Source organism: Anser brachyrhynchus (genome assembly GCF_964034855.1).
Source record: "Anser brachyrhynchus genome assembly, chromosome: 8".
Taxonomy (NCBI): Eukaryota; Metazoa; Chordata; class Aves; order Anseriformes; family Anatidae; genus Anser; species Anser brachyrhynchus.
Window position 1 is genome coordinate 14,020,190 of NC_137702.1, and position 11,022 is coordinate 14,031,211.

The 11,022-nt window shown below is 38.9% G+C and overlaps 1 protein-coding gene across 23 annotated transcripts in view; it reads left to right on the forward strand.

Annotated features, from left to right (window-relative positions):
• ADGRL2 (adhesion G protein-coupled receptor L2) overlaps positions 1-11,022 on the forward strand; it is a 388,404-nt gene that overhangs the window by 249,310 nt on the left and 128,072 nt on the right. For all 23 annotated transcript variants that reach the window (XM_080602769.1, XM_080602762.1, XM_080602765.1 and 20 more), the window contains one exon: positions 10,564-10,736. In XM_080602769.1, coding sequence (XP_080458895.1) covers positions 10,664-10,736 — 73 coding nt within the window. In that variant the 5' untranslated portion in view covers positions 10,564-10,663. The remainder of the gene's footprint in view (positions 1-10,563; positions 10,737-11,022) is intronic.

Consider the following 11,022-nt stretch of genomic DNA (forward strand, 5'->3'; position numbering starts at 1 on the left):
CAGTCTAGAAGCTTTTTCAGAAGACTGATAACAACTGCTTTTATACATATTGCTATGTAAAATGCTTATTAATGTTAGCAGATGTTGCACTTTAATCCCCCAGAATGATTGTTTGGTAGCAGCAGGAGATTTATTAAGCTTGAGTTGTGTGAAATTGTGTGTGCATAAGCTGCTATTTAGATTGTAAAAATGCCATTGAAAACTGTTAAAAAGTTCTAACTGTAATTGGCAGAGAGGTATTAGCTGTTCTAAAAGAAGTGTATGTGTACCGTTGGCCCTTGTGCTGTAACCTCTTTATCATTTATCTTCTTGTATTAATGTCACTGAATTATTAATTCATGAGCAGGGTTGGATAGGGTGAAGGCACTATTTAAATGTGTGGCACATGCATCCTTATCGCCGGAGACATGAAAAGAGTCATTTTGTGTTATCTATAAAATGGAAAGGACATTTAAAACTTCATTTACGGTAATCCACTTCACTTCCCCGTAAAACATCTAGATTGTTGCTACCATAATATAATGTTCATATTCAAATTTTGTAATCTTTCCACTCTGTTCACTTATAAATATTGTTGATAGACAAATGTAGACTTTCTTTTTAGTTGCACTTAGAGTTCATGAACTGCAGCAGAAGATAGGAAGAACAGTTCTTTAATATCTAGTAAAAGAATATAAAAGCTATCATTTAAAATCCTAATGTAATCAAATTAAAGAAAAATAATTTTTCCAAAGTAGCGGTGTCTGTCACGTTGAGCAAACGAGACCTGTATTATTTACAAGAAATTGTAAACGTGTGACAGAGTTCTTGGTCTGCTTGATAAAACTGCATAATGTGAAAGGTTATGTTGTTGCTAACAAATGTGTTAAGTTGATGCTATGTCTTAAACTTTACCTATGCTGTGTGAATGATATTAAAAAGAAAAAAAAAAAGAAAATGTGTGCAAAATGTAACGTTTTCAGTCACTTCACTGAATAGAGATCATTTTCCATTCAGCGTTTCTCAAAATTCTTTGAGTGAAAGTGATTGAGCAATTCTGTGTCCTCAAGCACTTGCTGTGGCTGATGTGGCAGTGCTGGAGACAACCTCTATTCCATTTTGTTTCATGGTTAGAAGGTAACACCTCACACCTCTCTTTTCACAGTGCATGGGAAAGGTCTTCACTGTTTCCAAAATATATTTTTCTTTTCCCTCACAGGGAAGAGAAAATACTATCTAATATGCTAGGGAGAAGAGAGGTGCCAGTTTTACACAGTGGTACATCCAAGTAGTATGAGCTTTTCTGTAAAATTATAATTTAAAGCTCTTTTGGCTCATAACTTCTAATTAGTTTAATCATTAGAGTTTTCCAACTTAGCTTTTCTACAAAGGGAATTTAAAAGTGTACTGAAATAGTTTTCTGTTTTTCTGTTACAGCTTGAATAAATAAAAAAACCAAACATGGTTCACCCCAGTTAAATGGCTGGTAGTCCTCCAGCTGCCTTGCTCAGTGAAGAACTGTCACCTGAACGTTCATTGCTCATTCAATTGTACAAAAAAATACCCTTAATTATAGTTGCACCATTAGATGCCTAGGTAGCTTGTACGTCTTTGTAGAGTCCATTATCCAGTAGCGGAAATGAGCGTATTGTTTCTTTGCAGAATTAGGCACTTTTTGTATAGATACTGAAGATTTGCCATACGTATTTTGTATGTTTTGGACATTCTTGATGATATGTTGGGCAAATCAGCAGTTTATTTATGTGTAGGTGCAAGGAAGAGTTAGTGCTGTCCATACAGCACTGGCATATATGGCTTTTGACCCATAATTTCTTTTTTTGATTTTTGCCATGAATATATGTATTAGAAAAGCTAATTATGAGTGAAGGACAAGATAGTTTGATTTTATTTTTTTTATTTTTTTTTCAGGGTTTTGAGATTTAAGCCTTTAAGTGCTACTGGTTTGTAAAATCGGTGAACCTGAAAGATATCTTCTGCCAACATTTGCTTCCTTTCTGTACTTTATATATACACACGAGTCTTCCAAAGGGTTATGTAAATTCAGAGAAGTTTCCACCTGTAAATCATACTTGGCTGGAGACTCACATGTGCTTAGAAAATAGTGTGAAGACCTTTCCTGTATATTTTGTTCCTTCAAAGGGAACGTATTTGATCTGGCCACCATTTCTTTCCTTCTTCTGTTGTCAAAACTACAAATTTTGATAATTCTGTGGCTCCTGACTGAAATTGGGATGGTAGTACACAGCACTTCTCAGGTTTCTCCGCAAGAGGTGATCCACCACCTTTTAATGACTAAATGATTTGTGAAGCACTTGAGAGATAAGGCTTTATGGAATTACTCTTACAGAAAGGGTTTTTTTTTTTTTTTTTGTGTGGTCTTCTGGAGCCCTTGACTGTCAGGTTGCTAGTAAGAAAATGCTATTATCTGATCACTGTAATGCTAATTATGCTTCACAGGAGAGAAAAACAAACAAACAAAAACCCCTAGTGATATATTAAGAAGGGGTTATTTGAAAGAAGACAAAGAAAAATGCTCAAGTACAGCATGCTTCAAAACTTAATTAAAAGCATGTATGACTGAAATGGTATTTCAGCAAATTCACTATTGCGATTCTATGGTAAATTCTAGTACGTGAAGTTATGATGGAGGAAGGAGTATTTGAAAATACCTTTATATGTCTATATTTAGCCAGAGGTTTTTCGCATTTCTTTGCAAGCTCGTCTGATACATTTTATCCTAGATTACCTCACTGTTCCCAAGAAATCCCTTTTGGTAATATTGATAACCTAATATATGACAGATTTTGGTCATTATTATTTCATTTAGTGGTCATATGTATAGACCAAGAGGGAATCTGAATATCGATTCACTGAATGGCAAGTAACAGTGATTTATGAGTCAAGGATTCAACACAGTGAGCCAAACACAGTAGAGATTACATTTTGTGCCACCATTGATTTTGTTTCATATTTCACTGCACAATGATTAGGCCACGATCTCACAGATGTTGACATTGGAACCATATTCTTCTGTAAGCATAAAATATGCCACTAATATGTACCTAGTGCACTGTGTATATATATGTGTGCCTCCAGCTTCTGATTTATAAAAAATGATAAATATTTTTCAGTTACTTTTGGAAGAGTTGGTATTTTTTCTGGTGACATCAAAGATTTTTGACAAAATTTAAAAAAAAAAAAATCAAAACTGACTTTGCTACCCACAGAAGCTTCTTCTTGAAACTTGAACAGTATCATTTCTATTGAATACAGACTGCACGCACGGATCTGAAGTACAGCGGGTAGAAACCGGGGTGCTTTAAAATGGATGCTATCACAGGGCCTTCATTAACCTGTTTGATGATATTCCTTGGCAGATGCCTAGAGAAGAAGTCTTTGATGCGGTAGTTTCAGCGGGCTGGGGCTACCAAACCAAGATGTGTAGACACATGTGCACGAATGCAAGGCAGCTGCAGCATATTGGGGCTGAACAACCTGTTTAGCCCAGTTACAGCCTGGGTAAAAAACGCTGCATTCTTGTTCACGCTTGGCCGCAACTTGATTTGGGGAGTTAGCAGCCCATGTGTGTGTTGCTAGTGGCTGGCTGCTGGTCTTGTGAGGCCGTTTCACCTCGCCATGTCGCTGTGAAAGGCTCAGGTCGGCCTGGTGGGCCGCCGGGCCCACGGGCAGAGCGGTTCAGGTGCCCCGCGACCACGGAAGTCGGCAGGAGGAGCACCGCGTGGCTGCGCAGGTACGGGCCTGCCAGAGCAGCCCTGGGCCAGATCCAGTCTCGTTTGTTTTTTTAGCCTGCTTCCACTTCAAACAAGCGCTCTGCTGTGAAAAACACTGAGGGTGGGGCTGGGTGGAGGGCGGTAGAGGAAGTATGGGGCTTTGCAGGGCCTTGTCAAGACTGCCAGCAAACAATTCACTGTCTTACAAGAACTCAGTGTCTTCGGTTGATACCAGCCTTCTATTCTATCATTTTTTTCCAAGGGAAATAAATGATATATTTTAATATAAATAGATTATTTTTGAGGATTTCTCTTTTGTGAGAAGTTTGGGAAGCCTTTGCATTTTCTTCAGCTGTTACGATTGCTGCTTTCAGTTTGTCATATGGTTCTCCCTGTGTTTTTTATAGCTATTCATTATTTTCTTGTTTATTTTTGATGTTCATAAAGTCTGTCCTACGTAGGTTAGAAAATGAGAGCTATTTGTTTTGTGGTTTAATGAAGAGAATGGCAAGCAGCTTCAGACTGTGCCTCTGGTGTCCAAAGCGATCAGCATATTTAACATGCTCAGCATGACACTCAGATATTACAGCTGATAACTGTTGTAATTGACTTACAGCATCTCCTTCCCTCCCCCGTTCTTTGGATGCTGGGGATTTATCTCTGAGACCCCAGGAAGATTTAGCGACACAGAGGGCAGCAGTGTTAAAAAGGTTTTACCTTAGCCGTTTGAGTCGAGGTGGTCTGATTGAGCGGTGCGATGTCAATTCAAATGAAATACCGGAAATTTGTAATGAGGATTGAGTGACACTCCACCCCCCGCTCCGATTCGGAGTGTTTAGCAAAGGCAAAAAGAGAAATTCAGCCTTGGCAAAAGGAGAGTGCCTGGAGCCAAAAAAAGCCATTCTTATTAGCGCTAGCAAAGGTTTACTTTGCTGGCTTATTGAATGAAAACTCCCTAGAGTGTCCAGGCTTTATCCTGTGTTAACAAGACGGGGCAAAGCTGCCTTGTCGGGAATGGAGCTCGGGTAACGTGTCTGTAAAACACAAGAGTGAGGCCAAGCCCGACTGGATGAGAAAGGAAAATCTTCGTCTCTTCCTCTTAAATCCTATTTATTTTCTCTGTGAATGATTGAGGTAGACCACTGAGCTGCTGTGTACTGATGGACTGAAGTGTAATGTTGCACTGTTGAAGTCGTGTCAGCGCACTGTCTGGTGTCGTGTCTTGCATAGGTAGGTCTTGCGTTTCGAATAATCTGCTGTTCTCATTAGCTGGGAACCCCGAGCAGTAGGGATGGGCATTTTTGTGGTCACTCTAAATTTAGGGTACACGTGTTTATTACGTGCTATTTCAGGCTTTCCTCCGGCATGGAGATGTCATTTCAGAGCACAAGGCAGCTGAATGCACAGAAATTGCATTTTTGTTTTAAGATTGGATGACCTTGCTCAAGTCTTGTTCTTACTGTGTTACACCCTTCCCTGAGACAGCGTTCCTTGCCTGCAGCTTGGAAAGAGATATTTTGGGTTAGAAATCCACCATTCAAGGTGTTAATTGACAGGGACTGTTAAATACAGAACAGAAGAAAAGACTTTGTGGTGCATTTTTAGTATTGGATTGCTTTTAATGGAAAATAAGTCTTTGTTAATCAATTTTAGATAGAGCAGAGTTGGCCTTTCTTTTCTTCTTGCAATATGTGACTTAATTGGAACGGATCAGGCATTGATTGTTTATCATAGCTACCAGAAGGATGCTAACTAAATCAGTACAGTCTTGCTTGCGTTCGTTTTTTTGTTTTTCCAAGATTTCATAACTTTGAAAATTTTATGCAGTGTGGTACTGTAGCACTAATGCAAAATTATTAAAGTTATTCTAAAGTTGTCTTACATTAATAACCGTATTGAGGATTTGGGAATAACTCAAATGCATCTGAAGGTATGTTAAATGTTGCAAACTAAGCTGGATCTTGTTGCAAATACTTATAAGACTAATCATAAACAATATTGGTCTCATTCTAGTATTTTACTAGTGTAGCTTAGAAGCTTTTCCTAATCACACTGCACTAATTGAATTCTTATGTTACGGATTATAGGAAGTTTAACTTTTTTTTTTTTTTTAAATTGGGAAAGACTCATGGTGGGAAGGCACGTGGACGCATGATTTCTCAGGAGACTATGTAGTCTATTATATCATATGAATATATATCTACTCACTCATGCCTCCTCATCTCCCCCCTTTCCTCTGCAGAGTGTATCTCAGATATATTACAGAATTACTTAGTTTCTTAAACTGGGTTATGAAAGGCAGTGGGGGTGCTGCGTGTGTGGCAAGGTAGGTCAAACAGGATTTATAGGGAGCATTGCCTGGGCTGCACTCGTTTCTCAGCACATACAGGCTACATGGCCATGGCACGCGTTCCTTACCTCGATCTGCCCCACCGTCAGTAAAGCCGGTCTGGTTTTTATTTGTGTAATAGAGATGTTAAAACGTAACTATGTTGCAAGTGCTTCGCAGTGTTTCGAAGATCATTTGGAAAATGAAGCGCTACATTGTGAAATACGTCCGCGTTAGTCTGAAAGGCTTTCAGCTAAAGGAAAACATTCTTGCTTAGCTGGAAAGATCTCTGCTTTCCTCTCTGGCTTAATTGCCTGAAAAGCTTGGAACTGGAGGGGAGAGGCAGCTCTTGAGCATGCTGTGTCAGTTGTCCGGAACCTCTTAAAAGACCCTTTTTTGGCTTTTGAAAATAAAACCTTGGGAAGGTTAAACAGAATAGAGTTGGAAAGCAGCAGTCCTTTAGAGGTCCTTCTCTTCTAAGATGAAAGTATTTCAAGGAGCATGCTTGGAGCAGCTTTCTCTTATCTCTGGGGTGCTCTTGAGCGGTGTTGTGGGGAGGGAGATGGCCGGCGGTGGCACGTATTCTGCAGCTGCTCTTCCGTCTGTAAGAAGTCTTAGAAGTACTGAGGAACAAGGAAGCAAGGCAAGATACTAAGATGCTGGGGACTTGGAGCACAGCTTGTGAATACCATATTAAGAGATGCCCAGTACCTTTGTGGGGTGCAGGTTTGAACATCAACATTTCCATTACTGATCTAATCTCCTTGAACAGCACGTATGCAAAGGAACTTAACAAGGTGAGCAGCTCTGTTTCCAGTGGAGGGTTTTTTTGTTTTTCTACGAGAGACTGCAGTATGGCCCAGAGGTAGGGATTTAAGTTACAACTGAAATTTTCTGGGCAGCTTTTATTGCACTCAGAAATTCAAGCAACCTTTTGCTCTGGGGAGTCTCTCTGCTCCACCCACATGCCCAAGTAGTCAGCGATCCAGAGAAAAGGTTTATTAAGGTCCGAGGGGAAATAAGTTATTTGTGCAGGATAGCCGCTTGCTGTCGTCTACTTTTTCTTTTTACAAAGAAGTAACTTAATATGGCTTTTCCTGGTCCTGCTTGTTTGGTTTGGGATTTGTTGTTGTTGTTAGATTCCACTGACAGTCTCCCTATCTCTGACAGATGCATGGTCAGGAAGACACAAGTGACGGCAGTGTCTGGAGTCAAAGTGTGCTTTGGCTCCAGCTCCTGTCTGGGTACCTTTTCCAGGATTAGCTTTTGTTTTGTTGATGAATAGTTGGTTCAGAATAGTAGCGTTAATTTGTTCGAAGCTGCATAGAGCTTCTCAAGTGTATAGGTTGCTTTAAAAATTGATCACTGTGAAGCTGTTAATTTTTATTGAGAAGAGAAGAAGGAAGCAAAACTAAAAGCCATTGCATCAGGTTTCAAACATTGCGTATTTTTTTCTTGCTTTTTTAGAAAAAACGTGTCATTGATAGTCTGGTAGACGTTGGTTAGTTTATTCTGAATTCTTTTTGCAGCAGCACACTGAGTTAAATTTTATATCTGTAGGCTACAGCAATCTAGAGAGAAAAATACATTGCACACAAAGTACTTAAATTTGTCCTAAAATAATTTCCATTTATTCTTAGTTGAATAGTTTCTGCTGGTTTTGATATCACAAAAACATCAGTATTCTTTCACAAACATTTCTTATTAAAATAGTTAAGTCAGTTTACAAGGTCAGAACCCTTTATTTAAAAATCAACAATAACAACTACAAAGAAGTGTTTGCCATGAATTATTTTGCAGCTATTTCCCAGAGAGATGGTAGGTACCTATGGAGGTGCTCTGACTGTTGTTTTTGTTTTTACCACAACGTCCCTGTACTCCTCCCAGATTTAAAAAAAAAAAAAAAAAAAAAAAAAAAAAAAAAAAGGCAATGAGATTAGGGATGCTAAGACACAGGTATGTCACTGTCCACTTGAAGGTGAAGGAAGATGTTGTAAAATCTGGGTATACAGCAATATGTTATGGAAACAGTGATTAAAAAATGAGTCTCAGAAAGTCAAAATCCTCTGGACAGACTGGGAGAAATCAGGAGCCTGACAATTTCACTTTTAGCTATTGTAGTTCCTCATCTATTTTCTTGGATTATTCCGATTGTTTACTGAAATTATATCAATTAGTCTGTGGTGTCTGAAATAGTTTTATAATTTTTCATTTGCTACAGGTGAAAAATAATCCAGACACTTCCTCAGCTTTTAGCTGAACTATCTCCATATTTTTTGTTATTTTTATATAATATATATTAATTTTATATATTTATTTTATTTTATATGTATATCCTGGTGGCAGTGTTTGCTGCTTTACTCAGCAGGAGCTCCTTTGCAATTGTAATCTCTGCTGAATGCAGTACATCTTTTGTGGACTTTGGTATATACCACATTTTAGTTGCAAAACGTGCTCAGCCCGGTGTACAAAGATACAGAGATACAATATGACTCCCTCTCATGACTGCTACTGTGTTGGCCTGTAGCAGCTGGTGTATCACCATCTAAATTGAGGGCACATCTTTTACCTCCAGGCATGTGGGGCTGTGCCAGGGAGAGCCACTCTGTGGCTGGTCTGCCCTGGTGCACTCTGCTTGCTGTTGTGTGCTGTTTGTTCAGACGTGTGGATAAAAGCACCTGTGTTTGAAGAGCACCTGTCTGTAGTTGGAGATTGGAAAAAGGGGTTGTTTTTATGTATAAATAAACGTAAAATCAGTTGCCCTCAGATGGCAATTCCCTTTCATTTCCCCAGGTGTGAAATCACAAGCACGCTTGTGTTCTGCGAGAAGGATGCCTACACTACAGTGGCATGGCTCCTCTTACAGGGGAGCCAAGTAAAGAAGCGTGCTTGGCTATTTAATAATCCCTATTCTGCCACAGTAATATTGCCTTCGTTTGGAGACAGAGAAACTGTACCATAATGTTTTCTGTTAATTCCATCTTTCCCTCCTTGGGGAAAAAAGTCAGTGTGAGTCTTGTTGCTCTCTGTGTGCTCAGGGAAAAAACTTATTGTTGATTAATATTAACATTCACTAATATAAAAGGAGTTAACACTTATTTCTTGTGAAAATGATCTGTAGTTCATAGTATTTCTTTGCCTGGGATTGTGTGCTTTTCATCCTTTCCAATTCTCTTTGGCAAAAGGGTAAAAATATTTTTATAGCCCTAAACATGCTCCAGTACTCATAAGGCTCGTAAGTGGCTCTTGGATCCTGCCAGTTACATTTTTACTAAGCGCTGGCATAGACATTGCCGTATGTTTATAAACTAACGTTAACTTCAGATATTTCAGAAATACATCCGCACATGAAAACGCAGTCCTGTTCATCAGTCTTGGAGAGACCAAGCCAACATGGCACCAGACTCAGCTCTTTGGAGCTGTAATTGCTGCTATGTTCAGAGTCGTTCTTCCAGAGTTGTTTCATGTATCTGTAATACATACAGCCATCTTTGCACTTAAAAATCATTTATACTTTTATACTGATGTTCATTTTTGGCTTCCCAAACTGTAGTAGTTGGAGCTGATATAGCCTAGTGCAGTGAGACAGGGATGAGGATGCTCGTAGTTGCTGGGCTGGCTGGTGCAAGAGTGGAGCCACTGGCTAAGGGGAGCGCTCTGCTGTCAAATCTTCTCTCACTGGAACTGTACTCTATTTCTGTAATTTTATTTTTCAAATGCAAGTGATGGTTTTAAGAATTTTTTCCATTGGTACTTGGTGTACAGGATCAGTGAAGTTAATATTTCTCAGAGACAAATCTTGTCAGAAGCAGTAGAGTATCGTTTGTAACTTTTCTCTGAAGGTGCTTATTGTATATAAATGTACCAGACTGTAAAGTCACAAAGAGACTTCCTAGCCAAAAAGATAATTTTGTCAGCAAAGTTGCTGTTACTACTTCTTCCCTGAGGCTGCTGACCTGCGTATGTCACAACAGGGAAGGCCAGAGGTGTGGCAGGGAGAAGACCTGCAGTGTTACTGCTGGATGGTGTTGCGTAGCTGCCCCCAGCCCCTGCATGGTTTGAATCGCTAAGACGTAAGGTATGGTCCTAGATTTAAATTTATTGTTGGTTTTTGAGGTAGAGAAATGCAGGCAGAGTCAGATTTGGGAGAATGGGAAAAGCTTCACCTAGGCATCTGCAAATCCAATTTCTTAAATCCAGAGAAAATATTCTTTTTTTTTTTTTTTTTTGTTCCACATGTCTTAGTGCACATACATCAATAACATTCTTACTTTCAATTTTAACGTGTACAGTTATTTGGCATTCTGTTTAATGATCACTGACCTTCAGAGATTAGATCCCACAAAGCTGCCAAATTCCCAGTTACAGTACAGGTGTACTGTCAGTTTTTATTAAAATGTTCTGCCTTCAAATCAAGTAAAATTTGGTATTCCAAATTATTGGTGTTCAGCTATTGATGAACATTTTTTCCCCCTTTTTCTTCCAAAATCTCTCCGTGTCCAGGTATGAAGATGAATAATGCAGACCACTGGTTTCGATGATGCTGGGCTTTTATAACTGGATTCATTAAGGAATACAAAGAAAATTCTTACAGGGATCAATAATGGTGTCTTCTGGTCGCAGAATGCAAAGTTTTTGGTTCCTGCTCATTATCAGCTTCCTGCAGTGTACTGAAGGTAAGCTTTAGTTTACTTTTTACTTGAGTTTGCAAATGAGATGAATGGTCTGTACAATTAATTTCTGTTAGACTACTTGAAGCTTTAGGATGTCAAACTAAGAGTATCTGTGTCAGGTTCTAGGTTTAATTTACAAGATTCAAATTATTCTCTTTTTTAAGAAAAAAAATATACTTTGTGGTTTTGATACAGTATGGTATGTTGAAACTGGAAAGTTCAGGCAACTGAAGGGACAGTATTAATACCCTTGATTGGTAAGTTCCTTGTTTTTGGACTCTTCTATTTA